Source organism: Mizuhopecten yessoensis, unplaced genomic scaffold (assembly GCF_002113885.1).
Source record: "Mizuhopecten yessoensis strain PY_sf001 unplaced genomic scaffold, ASM211388v2 scaffold7147, whole genome shotgun sequence".
Classification (NCBI taxonomy): Eukaryota; Metazoa; Mollusca; class Bivalvia; order Pectinida; family Pectinidae; genus Mizuhopecten; species Mizuhopecten yessoensis.
The window spans coordinates 434,698-450,988 of record NW_018406904.1 but is presented as its reverse complement, the minus strand read 5'-3'; the positions used below and the strand labels follow the sequence as shown (position 1 = coordinate 450,988).

Below are 16,291 nucleotides of genomic sequence, written 5' to 3'. Positions count from 1 at the left end.
ATTCCTATGTCTGAAGAACGGGAATGTCGTGTTTTAATCAAGTTCACTCAGCACTGATATAAACCTTTACCATACTACCTGGGAGTCATGGTTGTGGACCACAGGGGCACGCAACTACTATTAATATCGATCTTGTTTTAGACTTCCAGTCGGTGGGTACGTTGTGGGAACAAGGCTGTTTGACGGGTTGTAGGGACAAGGCTGTGTTACAGGGGTTGGGGGGGAGGGAGAAGGCTGTTTGACAGGGGTTTTGGCATATAACGTACCCAGCGACTGAAAGTATTAAACAAAATCAATATTAATAGTAGTCGCGAGCCCCTGTGTGTGGACCAAAGCCACGGTGACAGCCTATCCGCATCTGAGGAACAGTCCAACCTTGGAGTGTGCCCTGGATAGGCCCAGGACTCTTTGGATATTAGAGGGCCCTGGATAGGCCCAGGACACTTTGGATCTTAGAGGGCCCTGGATAGGTCCAGGACACTTTGGATCTTAGAGGGCCCTGGATAGATCCAGGACACTTTGGATCTTAGAGGGCCCTTGGCCGTTTTCGTTTAAATGGTTCAACCGGTCGGACCACAGTTGTTCGTTTATCAAATAATGTCAGACCTAGTAATCTGATGCTGCTTTCAGGCGAGCCTCGATAAAGCCTTTCAAAGCCTAAAGCCTGCATAAACGTTTGCAGGTCAGTCCGGATTTATACCCCAAAATGTTTCATTAATAAGTGGACGTACCGTTTGTTCCGCATAAACGAATAGACCCCTGGTAAGCGGCAACTTACCCCTTCGCGTCGGCCAAAACACAGACTTTCGTCAATGAAAGGTAGACGTATTTATAACGTACCACTCAACTAACAAACCAATACTTGGGATTGATCAAATCTGTAAAAACTGAACGATCATAGAATATCCTTAAATGCACATGAACACATGAGTGATTTTGTTTAAGATGCATTTAGCGTACAGCCACACAAATGTGTCTATTAATCGATCAATGTATTACGACACTTAATGTATTGCCATGCCTTCTATCAGTAAGACCGAAGCAATCAATGTGAAGAAATATCCCACAAATGTTCGGGTCAACTACATAATCATATGTAATACAATCTTGATATATATACCCATCCGGTGCTTTCTGGTCATCAATGTATGATATACCTGTCTTTGTAATTTATCACTTTACAAAAAAGATAACCTGGTCAGTAAATAGTCTTCCCTAGCCTAATATATAATGACAATATATATACGGTAGGGGAAAAACCTTCACTGTCACTCTTGTTGACTCGGTTAGAACCGAAGGCCAAACAATCTGGTATACATGTACACATTTTACATATGCATCAGTTTAGTTTAATTATTTCAAATCAATAACTAACAACAAAATATCGTTTTAAGAAATAGTCTTGTTCATCATTATGTTTTTTCATTGTTCCCGGTATAATCATATTTTGTATTTTCTGTTAATTGAAATCTTGACTTATTAGCCATGATTCCATGACATAAATGCAGAGTAATGGTGATCAAGGAGAGAATGACACATTTAAATCAATAATACTATCCCCATCAACCTAGCATTTTTGCTACATCACGTAAGGTAAATACAATATAAACAAGTACTAATTGTAATGGGGACCATTACAGAAATCCCCTAAACACCCCCGCAGCTATGTTCGCAGTGCCAAAATACACCTACATACCGAATTTGAGCAAAATAGGCCAATATTAAATGTTGACCAATCAGAGGCCGTGGCGGCCATCTTTGCTGACCGATCTGAAAATATAAGATCATTTGCACACACCCTTACCATGATGAACACTTGTGTGAAGTTTCATTAATTTCTGTCCAATAGTTTTGAGAAATGTGTCAAGAAGAAGAAGAATAAGAAGAAAGTTTTGGGGACTTGATACACAGTGAAACCAATGGTAACTTGATATAAAGTAGTATAGTTACCATATGAAAATACACACTGTAATTTTTTTCCCCTTCATCATTATAAAATTCCTTTTTCTTTTCTATTTAATAACAACGCACTGTTTGTAATGCAAAATGAATTTCTTCTTTTGAAAAGAAAAGTTGGTGCTACTATAATGGAAACCGAAAGTGAACCCCGTCAGTGAGAAGGAGGTTCCACCCTTTTGCAATTAACCAGCAGAATTGGTTGAAATTTTCACACACTCTCTCATGCATCTATGTAGAGGTGATGTTTTGAAAATCAAAGCATTCCGATGGACTGAGATTTTTTTTTTAAATACCAACAAAACAAATTGAGTTTCCGTTAATTTTGATGTTTTCCTTTTTTTGGTCGTGTGGCACTGTTCGGAAATATAACAAAAATAAAGAACGAAACGAGCCATTGTTGATTTACCCTACAAATAATTTATTTATATATTACAAATATATAACACATTTTTACACAAAGTGTTTTTATTGAAATTGTATGGATAAAAGTGATTACTAAAAACAACCACGAAACATAGTTTCATGTGAAAAGATTGAACAATTGAACGAAAAATACACCATGGTTTTATAATGCATTTATTTTACATTTTACATTCTATCCAGATGAGAGTTGTCTTCCTTGAAAAACAATCGTAACTTTTTACAGAGGGATAACATTACATATATCCCTAAAAAAATATGGAAATAATATAGTTTATGATATCAAAATTAATGTACATATAATGTGAAAACGAGGTTAACAAATACAAGTGTTGCGCATGTCTACTATATACGTTTTTCAATCAAACTTTACTGATAATCCAAATTCCTTTTTTCTCTCTCTGGTGGTCATTAATGCATAGTCACATATACCTACAAGCAGAGACGTAATATATACGTCTCTGCTACAAGTAAAGGTGATGTTATCAAATAACGGCAAAAAACAACAACATTTATAGCAATTCATTGATCTTCATGTATATTTACATGTCACTCAGGTACATGTAGCCACAGGCTATCGCACGTACAGGGATATGAGAATATATTACTGCTATATTTGGACCTTAACTAAGATATTCAGAGTAATTTTACGTTAATCATCGGTTTATACCAACTTTCAGTAAAAATGCCACCACATAATCATTCTCAAGTCCCTGTGATCGCGTGGTATGCCGTTTTCACATGCACCCACACATGCATTTTCAAATCTTGATACTATTTTCACATGATTAATACACTTCATTTGTAAAAATGATATACTCGACCACAAAAATCGTAACGATCTCGAGCTTGTGAACAGGTGTAAGCACATGATATCTCCTGTAGGGTCGGTACACAATTTTAACGCATCAACCCGCATTCCATGCGTTTCTGGTCTCATGTCAGTGTGTTCCCTAGAGTCAATGTATGTACATAATATACGTCTCTGGTATCTGTATCGAAGACTTTATTTCTGAAGTGCCTGTAATTACACATTTCCAAGTGAAGTCTCGATATCGGGTGTTAACGTATTATCGACACGCAACGTTGAACTTACAATACATTTAAATACCCGATACGCAATACGGAAATGACGACACGAAACTACAACAAGAACAACACGTAGACGAAGGGCAAACAGTGCGACCAGATTGTCGGCAGCGTGAAGTAAGCTAGGTATGTATATGGTTATTATATATGAACGGAAACCCTGCTCGATAAACGGGTACATGTATTGCAAAATGCCAGGGTAAGTAAATCACGATTCCGACCGTCAGGTGCATACACTATTGTTGGGGAGTTTGACGAGATAGCGGCACGCCACGCCTAGCTCAGAGCACACACAAGCATAACATACCTCGGCGATACACTGCAGCGGCGCGGCTAACGGCCTCGCTGTGTACCAGTTTAAATATACACATGTGTACAAACAAAATAGGTATGGCGTGGCGGCTGTGTGTATACACAATCTGACACTAGAGCCTGTTCGTTTATGCGGAACAACCGGTCTGTCTGTTTTTAAATGTTACGTGATTGTCAGGTGTAAATCATGGCGAACCTGCAAAAGTTTATGCAGGCCCTGCAAGGCTTTGTCAAGGCTCGCCTGAAAACAACATTGCATTACTAGGTCCGACTTTATTTCATAAACGAACAACTCTAGTCCAACCGGTTCAACCATTTGAATCACGACAAACGAAAGCGGCCAGGTAATACTATCATGCAGTGAAGCGGTGGTGGTCACGGGCGCTGCTCTATATGTTATATTATATAGCTGTATAGGGGGGCATTATAAACAAGTTAACGCTGCATACGTTTGATTGGTTCCCGGTCTAAATCTAATTCCGTGGTCGGTTCAAGCCTCGGCGTCCTATCCGATCACACTAGATACACATACATTGCACGAGTTAAATGTATCAGAGACGTATATATAATGTATACGTCTCTACATGTATATACCTCTCGGTTTACAACGATGTTGTCAATATTTAAAAGAAAGAAGCTCTCATTGTCATTCACTTATAGTTCAGATCTGTCCAAAAAGATCACCAGTAAAACCAATTTCCTAAAAGTAATTGCTTGCATGATAAAAAATGTTTCAGACGAAATTTTGACTGTTTATAGTTTAAGTATGTGCTATTTATGCCTAAAGGAAAATACCAATCTTGTTTGTTGAGAAGGCGTGCTGGTCAGTCCTGTATCAGACAAAACAGTTTACATCACGCTTGCGAGCTTACTCTCCAACTTTTTGACATTTGTGAGATTACTTCATAATATATTGTTCGTATGTTATAAATATCCACTTAGCGTTTACAGCAATAATCTATGAAAAAAACCAAAAAACCATACAATGAACTATCATTGTTTTATTGTTATAAAATATCTACCGGTATGTAGTACGGCATGCATGAAACAAGATCTGTGGAAAAGTGGAGAAAATCCGTTCGATACTCTGATATCGCGGGTAGACGTGACTAGTCAGTAAAATCAACTCGAGTTCTATAGTTCCATACATGAATATTCTTTGGAAAGTTATTGTCTTATAATTCTCACAGGATTGCAGACAAATTGAATAACAAGCGTTAGCGCGTTATGATTAATTTGTATACAATCCTGTGAGAACTATATATAGGACAATAACTTTCCAAAGAAAATTTAATACTTATGTCTTCGTTTTTAATTAAAGTTTTTCTTATATTTCCAACCTACTATCGCATTTCAAAGTCAAATTTCGCGCTGTCTGTCAATGGGACCTGTTTTTGTGACGTCACGAATACACGCTACCGTTCCCGGCAAAAAATTTGGTTCGTGGAAATAAACACAAAATCATCAATTTAATTTCAACAATTTAATCAATATATTCCACTGTGAGGATATTCAACTTTTATTTACCATAACTACATCAATTGTTGCGAGTTACATTGATCAATTGGATTTACCACGAGGAAAACGTATTATTTTTTTCGTGACGTCAATAATACACTAACTATAGGGACGTCGGTCAAAACGACGTCATTTAGTCACGACGTCACGAACATGATCTTCACATCACTACACCAAATGGGAATTTTGTCAGAATTATGATCTGATATATTTCTACTTTGTTTGGTAAGGTTATATAGTGGCAATGCAGAGCAAATGGAAATATAAGTGTATGTAATCACCAGGTACTACCGGAGAATACGGTCCCGCCGGCAATCGTATCTTAATTCGACTTGGAACACATTTAAATTACAGTTGAAAACATACCTTGGGTATATATTATTTTAATTTCGTGAAATGTTAACAAACTCTCGGAAATATTATATGCCTACGGAACCCAGCGATATTGTCAGTATACATCTCAGTAAACCCCAAACCTTGTTGGTTTCATAAATTGTAAGTTCGTTTTGAAGACAAAAAGGAATTGAAAACTTCAACTCCTGTTTGTAATTATACATGTTGTTTTCAATTGATGCTCAAGATAATATCAAATGACGATTGTGTCATAGTTTTTTGTGAAAATATCCAATATACGCGATCAAAACTTTTCGGACAAAGGTCTCTTTTAAAACTGTTTACGGCATGTCCTTCGCGTCGGAATTAAACTTGGTCTGGACCCCCTCCCGCGGTGATAGTGTACAAATAAGAATTCGGATGTTAGAATAACAGCTAACAAAGCACAAAATAAGGACGAAAGAATATAATTTGTACATGTATCAAAGAGTTATGAAGATATAAAGATGCTTAGATGATATATCCATGTGAGAAAACTTATGTGACATTTTGTAAATTTCAGGAAAATGGTAAAGACGAGGACAATATCAAAGAAGTCAGGGAATCGCTGCCCGATGTGTGCAGGAAGATTCGGAGAGGATGACGCTTGGTCAAACCATCTGGTAGAATGCGGCAACCGACAGAGGCAGCTTAAAAGATTCGAGTGCCCCGGATGTGATTATGCCGCTGTCAAGAAGTGTGATTTAGATAGACACCAAAGACGATTTGGGCATAGCGAACCTCAGCAGGCATCGGATAGTGAAGGGGAATGGGAAGAGCAAGATCCGGGTTATCTTCTCGCTCCACAGGCAGTGAAACAGGAGCCAGATTGGAGCGTTACCTTAAACCAAGAGAATGGCGACCTCAGCGAGGACGTTGTTGGAAGTAGCAATGGTGCATTTCCCTGTTCGCCGCTAGAGGAGAAGCGCGATATTGTTTGCCAAGCCTCGACTGTCAGAAAGCGGGCATCTTCACTGTCAGGTATAGCCACAAAACCTAAGATAGCTAAACCAAGTTCTGACTTTGATTCGAGTGAAAGGACTGAGAACTTAAAGCATAACCAATTAGGCACAACCGGGGTCCATGGTTTAAATTTCGGCACGCTTTTAGTCGATGCAAGTACGCAGACAGATGCACCAATCAAGAATGTGACGAAGAAAAGGACAGTCACATATCAGAAGAAGGGGAAAACCATTGTGGAGGTCACGGAGGAACATTGGACAGAATATTAACAAGCAATTAGTTAACCTTGTGCTGTGGCATTTAGTATCGCCCAGAGCCAGACTCTCTAAGGCAAGAAGCAGATATTCGATTCTCCTATAAAATATCCGTGGATTGGCGATTATTTTATTTTTATAAAGTTTTTCGATGCGATGTTACAGAGTTTTGGTTATAAAACTGAAAGCGATTGTAGCAGACTTCATGAGTTCAATTCAATTCAAATAGTTAACTAAAATGTCAAATGTACAACTATTGCATAACATGGAGTCACCTTAGTAACCTCTTCATCCTACATCCAATTCTACACCATATATCCACCTTAACATCCTACACCCACCTCCACATCCTACATCCACATTTGCATCCTACATTCTACATCCACCTGAACATCCTACATCCACCTCCAAATCCTAAATCCTACAACCACCTCTACATTTTACACCATACATCCACATTTGCATCCTACATCCACCTCTACATCCTACATCCACCTATACACCCTACATCCATCTCTACATCCTACAGCCATCTATACATCCTACATCCCCCTCTACATCCTCCACCCACCTCTACATCCTACATCCACATCTACATCCTACATCCATCTCTACATCCTACATCCATCCATACACCCTACATCCACCTCTACATCCTACATCCCCCTCTACAACCCACATCCATCTCTCCATCCTACATCAACCTCTACATCCTACATCAATCTATACACCCTACATCCACCTCTACATCCTACATCCACCTCTGCATCCTACATCCATCTCTACATCCTACATTCATCTATACCCCCTACATCCACCTCTACATCCTACACCCACCTCTACATCCTACCCCCACCTCTACATCCTACACCCACCTCTACATCCTACCCCCACCTCTACATCCTACACCCACCTCTACATCCTACACCCACCTCCACATCCTACATCCACCTCTACATCCTACACCCACCTCCACATCCTACATCAACCTCTACATCCAACACCCACCTCTGCATCCTACACCCACCTCTACATCCTACATCCACATCTACATCCTACATCCATCTCTACATCCTACATCTATCTATACACCCTACATCCACCTCTACATCCTACATCCCCCTCTACAACCCACATCCATCTCTACATCCTACATCAACCTCTACATCCTACATCAAGCTATACACCCTACATCCATCTCTACATCCTACAGCCATCTATACATCCTACATCCACCTCTACATCCTACCCCCACCTCTACATCCTACACCCACCTCTACATCCTACCCCCACCTCTACATCCTACATCCACCTCTACAACCCACATCCACCTCTACATCCTACATCAACCTCTACATCCTACATCAATCTATACACCCTACATCCATCTCTACATCCTACAGCCATCTATACATCCTACATCCACCTCTACATCCTACCCCCACCTCCACATCCTACATCCACCTCTACATCCTACACCCACCTCCACATCCTACATCCACCTCTACATCCTACACCCAACTCCACATCCTACATCCACCTCTACATCCTACACCCACCTCCACATCCTACATCCACCTCTACATCCTACACCCAACTCCACATCCTACATCCACCTCTACATCCTACACCCACCTCTACATCCTACCCCCACCTCTACATCCTACACCCACCTCTACATCCTACACCCACCTCCACATCCTACATCAACCTCTACATCCTACACCCACCTCTGCATCCTACACCCACCTCTACATCCTACATCCACATCTACATCCTACATCCATCTCTACATCCTACATCCACCTCTACATCCTACACCCACCTCCACATCCTACATCAACATCTACATCCTACACCCACCTCTACATCCTGCATCCACCTCTGCATCCTACATCCACCTATACACCCTACATCCATCTCTACATCCTACATCCATCTATACATCCTACATCCACCTCTACATCCTACACCAACCTCTACATCCTACATCCATCTCTACAACCTACATCCATCTCTACATCCTACATCCATCTCTACATCCTACATCCATCTCTACATCCTACATCCACCTCTACATCCTACATCCACCTCTACATCCTACATTCATCTCTACATCCTACATCCATCTCTACATCCTACATTCATCTATACACCCTACATCCACCTCTACATCCTACACCCACCTCTACATCCTACATCCATCTCTACATCCTACATCCACCTCTACAACCCACATCCATCTCTACATCCTACATCAACCTCTACATCCTACATCCATCTATACACCCTACCTCCACCTCTACATCCTACATCCCCCTCTACATCCTACACCCACCTCTACATCCTACACCCACCTATACATCCTACATCCATCTCTACATCCTACCCCCACCTCTACATCCTACTTCCATCTCTACATCCTACATCCCCCTCTACAACCCACATCCATTTCTACATCCTACATCAACCTCTACATCCTACATCCATCTCTACATGCTACATTCATCTATACACCCTACATCCCCCTCTACATCCTACATCCACCTCTACATCCCACATCCATTTCTACATCCTACATCAACCTCTACATCCTACATCCATCTCTGCATCCTACATTCATCTATACACCCTACATCCCCCTCTACATCCTACATCCACCTCTACATCCCACATCCATTTCTACATCCTACATCAACCTCTACATCCTACACCCCCCTCTACATCCTACACCCACCTCTACATCCTACACCCACCTCTCCATCCTACACCCACCTCTCCATCCTACACCCACCTCTCCATCCTACACCCACCTCTCCATCCTACACCCACCTCTCCATCCTACACCCACCTCTCCATCCTACATCCACCTCTACATCCTACATCCCCCTCTACAACCCAGAACCATCTCTACATCCTACATCCACCTCTACATCCTACATTCATCTCTACATCCTACATCCATCTCTACATGCTACATTCATCTATACACCCTACATCCCCCTCTACATCCTACACCCACCTCCACATCCTACATCAACCCCTACATCCTACACCCACCTCTACATGCTACATCCATCTCTACATCCTACATCCACCTCTACATCCTACATCCATCTATACATCCTACATCCACCTCTACATCCTACACCCACCTCCACATCCTACATCAACCTCTACATCCTACACCCACCTCCACATCCTACATCAACATCTACATCCTACACCCACCTCTACATCCTACATCCACCTCTGCATCCTACATCCACCTTTACATCAAGTATACGATAAGACTTACTAGACACTGCCATTCTTCCCTTACAGTCATCCGTACAGTCATTGCTATAAAGGCAGTATGATATATGACATCTGAATTAAAGGTTATGAAACACAAACTCTTTCATACCACACATACACATTAGAGAAAGTGCGACATTTTGCCGGGCTATTAGTGTACTTCCTTAAGCTGCAGTTCCTGAAACCACTAAGTCTGGTATGGGTGGTAAATATTTGATGCTGCTCCCTTAATATGGAACAGATTAACCTGATATAGCTACACATAACACAATATGTTTTACACGCTTGCAATTACGTCAGTCAAATAACACAACTTAAAAATAAGGACTTTTACTGAAATATGGGAAGTTTCAATATGTTTAGTACTGTGAGCAGTGCATACATGCTAAGTACATTTGCATTAGCGCATTCTGTAAGAAATTAACAGCTGAAGTTTTGGAGCAGTTTGTTTGGAAAACAAATAGTTTCGTGTATCCAACCTGTTTACGTCCAGCTAAAGTCGTACTGTAGCCCACAGGAACATGTTTACGTCCCATCTGGAGTCGTACTGTAGCCCACAGGGACCTGTCTACGTCCAGCTAGAGTCGTACTGTAGCCCACATGGAACTGTTTACGTCCAGCTAGAGGCGTACTGTAGCCCACAGGAACATGTTTACGTCCCATCTGGAGTCGTACTGTAGCCCACAGGGAACTGTTTACCTCCAGCTAGAGTCGTACTGTAGCCCACAGGGACCTGTATACGTCCAGCTCGAGTCGTACTGTAGCCCACAGGGACCTGTTTACGTCCATCTGGAGTCGTACTGTAGCCCACATGGAACTGTTTACCTCCAGCTAGAGTCGTACTGTAGCCCACAGGAACATGTTTACGTCCATCTGGAGTCGTACTGTAGCCCACAGGGACCTGTCTACGTCCAGCTAGAGTCGTACTGTAGCCCACAGGGACCTGTTTCTGTCCATCTGGAGTCGTCCTGTAGCCCCCAGGGACCTGTCTACGCCCAGCTAGAGTCGTACCGTAGCCCACATGGACCTGTCTACCTCCAGCTAGAGTCGTCCTGTAGCCCCCAGGGACCTGTCTACGCCCAGCTAGAGTCGTATCGTAGCCCACATGGACCTTTTTCCGTCCATCTGGCGTCGTACTGTAGCCCACAAGAATTAACATGTTTACGTTCATTTGGAGTCATACTGTAGCCCACATGGACCTGTCTACCTCCAGCTAGAGTCGTCCTGTAGCCCCCAGGGACCTGTCTACGTCCAGCTAGAGTCGTACTGTAGCCCACAGGGACCTGTTTACGTCCAGCTAGAGTCGTACTGTAGCCCACAGGAATTAACATGTTTACGTCCATTTGGAGTCATACTGTAGCCCACAGGGACCTGTTTACGTCCAGCTAGAGTCGTACCGTAGCCCACATGGACCTGTTTACGTCCATCTGGAGTCGTACTGTAGCCCACAGGGACCTGTTTACGTCGTGCTCAAGTCTCACTGTGGCCTACTGCAGGGACCTGTCTTCTTCCAGCACGAGTACAGGGACATGAGATTAAGATACAGTTGTCATTGTGTATGTCCAGTAGGATTCGTAGCTCACAGGTTTTTTCTCCTGGTTGTTTTTAAAGTTTACATTTAAATCGTTTGAAAATTCAATTCAAATGACTTGCATGATTTTTTTTTAATTTATTAGCAAATATAGCAAAAGTTGAATATCATATACAATGTACATTCGATTTTTGAATGTTTTTAGTAGAGTTACATGTTTTATCTTCCCGTAACTGACATCGGTACACGTATCACGGCGGAGATCTTGGATGCATTCATGTCACAGTCGATACTTAGAGGTGTAACGCAGACATTCCACATATCAGTCTTACGGCATCAAGGCTTTTAGGAACAAGCAATTCTTATACAAATCAATAATCTTTTAAAGATAAACCGATATTTCCCGTATATCTATCTACCTTTGTTGGTACACCCTTCGTTATACAGCACCACATTGGAAAAGGCGTTATATAAGTTGGACAACTTGTGCCCAATCCCAATTGTATAATAGATGCAAATAAAAATAGGTTTGAATAAAAAATAGCAACACCACGTTCCCTTCGTGTAGTGATGCTTCTTAACAAATCTGGTTGAAAACTCCTCACCAATAACAGAGAAGTAGTTTTGTAACGCTATGGGGGTTTAAAGGCACCTTTACTTTGTGTATTATTTTGTAAAGGAACACTGGAGACCGATTAAGAACCACCGGTGAGTCCTATATATAATCTGCGCCAAATTGACATTGACATATTATGTACAGCAATACGAAAGTCAATGCTAGACTTTTAAGTATAGGTGTGAAACTGCCGGTCTGTTTCACATTTGGCATAAACAAGTGGCATCTGTTTGAAAAATTCGCAAAAATAGAAAGAGTGAGACCATGGTTTTCTTCATCTGGAGTCGTACTGTAGCCCACAAGGACCTGTTTACGTCCAGCTCGAGTCGTACTGTAGCCCACAGGGACCTGTTTACGTCGTGCTCGAGCCTTAATGTGGCCCACAGGGACCTGTTTACGTCCATCTGGAGTCGTACTGTAGCGCACAGGGACCTGTTTCCGTCCATCTGGAGTCGTTCTGTAGCCCACAGGGATCTGTTTACGTCGTGCTCGAGCCTTCATGTGACCCACAGGGACCTGTGTACGTCCATCTGGAGCCGTACTGTAGCCCACAAGGACCTGTTTACGTCCGGCTCGAGTCATTGACATATTATGTACAGAAATACGAAAGTCAACGCTAGACTTTTAAGTATAGGTGTGAAGCTGCCGGTCTGTTTCACATTTGGCATAAACAAGTGGCATCTGTTTGAAAAATTCGCAAAAATAGAAAGAGTGAGATCATGGTTTTCTCCATCTGGAGTCGTACTGTAGCCCACATGGACCTGTTTACGTCCAGCTCGAGTCATTGACATATTATGTACAGCAATACGAAAGTCAACGCTAGACTTTTAAGTATAGGTGTGAAGCTGCCGGTCTGTTTCACATTTGGCATAAACAAGTGGCATCTGTTTGAAAAATTCGCAAAAATAGAAAGAGTGAGATCATGGTTTTCTTCATACCTTCCAAAAAGTAACTTTCTCCCTTTTAATAATTTAATAGTTGAGTTTTCCTCGACAAGTTTTTGTGTGAATAGTTGTCCAGTCAACTAAACTGCTAATATCATTAAAGTTGAAAATATCTGCACGACACCAAAACAATCGAGTGGAAGGACTTACAACTTCCTCTAAATTTTGAAATTTAAATTTAAATAACCCGGCATTATCTCAAACCTCATCCTTCTCCCTCTTAAAGAAAACACTGCTGTAATTATAACCTGATGCATTGGTATATTAATCAATGCAACATTACATAGTTTAGTACACACGTGCACGCATCACGACAATAAACTGGAAGTCAGAGTTACACTGACCTCCCATTTCAGCTACACCGAACAACCACTGATGGTTTTCATGGTTTTCCGATCATATCTTTAGTGCAACCCCCAGAAATATTAGGCCGTTTTCGTTTAAACGGTCAAACCGGTCGAACCACAATTGTTCGTGTATTAAATAAGGTCGGACCTCCTAGTTATCCGATGGTATTTCCAGGCGAGCCATGACAAAGCATTGCAAGGCATTGATAAACATTTGGAGGTCCGCCAGGATTTGTACACGAAATTGTTTCATTTATAAACAGTCAAACCGGTTGCTCCGCATAAACGAACAGGCCCTAAGTAGTTTATGACAAGGGTAGTTTAAATAACTCATTGATAACTATATAGATATATTAAACGATTGTTACATTATATTTAAAACAAATAACATGACTTTTTGTTTTGGATGGATAAAAAGGAAGATGAACCAATAGAACTATATTTTAATGCATTTAGCATTTATTACTACGCAGTAGGTCCGCGGACTCACAAGACACCTGGTGGATGTAATATTTCTATATCCGGTATCTCAGTTATTAGAACTGAGAAATTTAAACATATGGGAAAACCCGAGCTTCATTCCAATTTGACGGTCTTATTCGATAAGTTCAACAGGAGATAAACAAACAAGACATCATAAGAAAACAGTCATGGTGGTGGGATCGGATGACAGGCCTACTGCTGATGTCGTGTTCGTGGTGGAGGGAACTGCAAATCTTGGGGGATACATCGACACTTTGAAAGACCATTATATCGTCCCCACTTTAGAGTAAGGCTGTAACATATCACGTTGGTTGGTTATATTTTCTAATAGTATAACCATTGTGTTGTTGACATGCTATGTATTCCACTTGTCACTTATTTAATTAATGGAAAGTAATGTAAAGTGCGCGGGGGGGGGGGGGGGGGGGGGGGGGGGGGGGGGGGCAAAATTTATNTGTTATGAGCATAAGGAGGACATCGGCTCTGTGGGATGATAAGGGGCATGCTATCAAAATGTTCATATATATCGTATAGTTGGTAACGACCGGCGAGTAGTATGAAACTGAAAGAACAGACTATTCCTCTTTAAACTTGCCAAGGGCGCCGTCGGATATAGTCAGAACGTCTCTTTGGAAAATTTGTACATTAATTGCGCAATTCAATTAAAGTTTTTCTTTTTTTAGGAACATTTGCACTTGGTTAGTGTCCATACACACACTGAAAGATTATTTGTTATCTCTGCAAATGTGCTGATCAAAATGTTGACAGCTATTTCAAAACTCTAAGGAACAGTTTTACACAACAGGTATCAACTATTTGCAGAAGAAGGTCCATTTTTCTTGTGACTGAATGTAATGTCACCCAGGAAGTTAGACCAGGAAGCTAAAAGTTGATCAGAGTGTCTGTCTCAAGTTAATGGTTGGGAAATTTCAACCTGACCTGGCTTATACTTTCAGCTTTACTCTGAGCACCTTCCCCTCATTTCTACACTTACCCATGCTTCTCCTTACATGTATTTATAGCCCTAAAGACATCTTCTGTGTTGATGGCCCGATAAGAACTCTAACTATCTAACATGCATCTAAAAATCACATGTATATAATATGTAACAGGAAAGAAAATAGTGTGTTTCAATCGGGGATGGAACCTGCGATCACTAGGTTCCTAGTCCGACACTCTACAAACAAGCTAAAGGGAATTTCTCTTTAGCTCAAAGCTAGAAGGCGACCGTAATCCTATGTACAATTAAAATCTGCCACATTAATTCCCCCTTTTCAAACGTGTTCGCCCTCGAACACCACAAACCAGGTTCTAACTCCCTGTCACCACATGTAGGGCCATGGACAGCATTTGTAACAGGAAAGAGAAAAGTGTGCTTCAACCGCGAATCAAACCTGGGATCCCTAGGTCCCCTCCCCCTAGCTCAAAGCTAGAAGGTGACCATAATCCTATGTACAATTAAAATTTGTCACACATATATATATATAAACTGCTCGGAAAAGACTTAATAAACAACTTTATCTCTGAAGTTAATGATTCCCATACACCTACAGTATTTTTCATGGAGATCGTCTATGGGTGTACCATTTAAATGGAACACTGGCATTGAATGAAAAAAAACAGCACTTAATCTCACTGAATTTGATGCATCAGAAAAAGATATGTAATTAATGAATCATGATTTTTTTATTTATTCACAGAGTTTTCAATGGAGGTCCCCCTGATCCGACAGATTATGGACATGATGTAGGTATATTTTAAAACACATTGTAAAGGTTAAAAAATCTCCGCATACAACATGGAAATATTATGTATGTAATTATGCTAGTAAATTAGAACAAATATTGTTATTCATGACCATACAATGATAGAATTTCCGACTGTATGAAATGAAAACAAATCAGCAAATATGAAAAAGAGATCTACTGGAAGTTTGTTGGTTCATAAATGATATGAGGATTCTGTTTCTATTCAAACGACAGTATAGCTGCACTCTTTACAACTTGGTCACATTTTACTCTGCGGACATCCTCCCAGACTCTGCAGCTCGCTGTTCCAATCTGACAACGAACATCCATGAGTTCCTGACCTGGCTAGATAGCATTCCGTAAGTAGAAATCTGACTTGGTGAGACACCACATCCTCTAAATGTTTAGAAGAAAGCTTGGCTTGAAGTGTAATAATTG

The 16,291-nt window shown here is 41.0% G+C and overlaps 4 protein-coding genes across 4 annotated transcripts in view; 2 read left to right on the top strand and 2 right to left on the bottom strand.

Annotated features, from left to right (window-relative positions):
* The first annotated feature begins 3,396 nt into the window (after positions 1–3,396).
* Positions 3,397–7,078, top strand: LOC110453169. The gene is made up of 2 exons (XM_021502020.1): positions 3,397–3,594; positions 6,194–7,078. Exon 2 carries the CDS (start codon positions 6,198–6,200, stop codon positions 6,900–6,902), a length of 705 nt encoding a protein of 234 aa, XP_021357695.1. The 5' UTR covers positions 3,397–3,594; positions 6,194–6,197; the 3' UTR covers positions 6,903–7,078.
* Positions 7,079–10,836: 3,758 nt separating this feature from the next.
* Positions 10,837–11,343, bottom strand: LOC110453141 (postacrosomal sheath WW domain-binding protein-like). The gene has a single exon (XM_021501988.1). The coding sequence runs from the start codon at positions 11,341–11,343 to the stop codon at positions 10,837–10,839; it is 507 nt and encodes a 168-aa protein (XP_021357663.1).
* A 128-nt stretch (positions 11,344–11,471) lies between these two features.
* LOC110453140 (postacrosomal sheath WW domain-binding protein-like) lies at positions 11,472–12,913 on the bottom strand. The gene is made up of 2 exons (XM_021501987.1): positions 12,632–12,913; positions 11,472–11,639 (listed from the first exon to the last, which is right to left on the bottom strand). Exons 1-2 carry the CDS (start codon positions 12,911–12,913, stop codon positions 11,472–11,474), a joined length of 450 nt encoding a protein of 149 aa, XP_021357662.1.
* Positions 12,914–14,127: 1,214 nt separating this feature from the next.
* The window catches only part of LOC110453159 (mediator of RNA polymerase II transcription subunit 25-like), a 39,543-nt gene continuing 37,379 nt past the window's right edge, over positions 14,128–16,291 (top strand). The window contains exons 1-3 of the mRNA XM_021502009.1: positions 14,128–14,391; positions 15,806–15,851; positions 16,088–16,212. Of these exons, the coding sequence (XP_021357684.1) occupies positions 14,273–14,391; positions 15,806–15,851; positions 16,088–16,212 (290 nt within the window). The 5' untranslated portion in view covers positions 14,128–14,272. The remainder of the gene's footprint in view (positions 14,392–15,805; positions 15,852–16,087; positions 16,213–16,291) is intronic.

Coding starts and splice junctions, on each gene's coding strand:
- LOC110453169 (XM_021502020.1), top strand. CDS start 6,198: ATGGTAAAGACGAGGACAATATCAAAGAAGTCAGGGAATCGCTGCCCG.
- LOC110453141 (XM_021501988.1), bottom strand. CDS start 11,343: ATGTTAATTCTTGTGGGCTACAGTACGACGCCAGATGGACGGAAAAAG.
- LOC110453140 (XM_021501987.1), bottom strand. CDS start 12,913: ATGACTCGAGCCGGACGTAAACAGGTCCTTGTGGGCTACAGTACGGCT. Junction 11,640..12,631: donor CTGGACGTAAACAGGTCCTT/GTGGGCTACAGT, acceptor CGACGTAAACAG/GTCCCTGTGGGCTACAGTAC.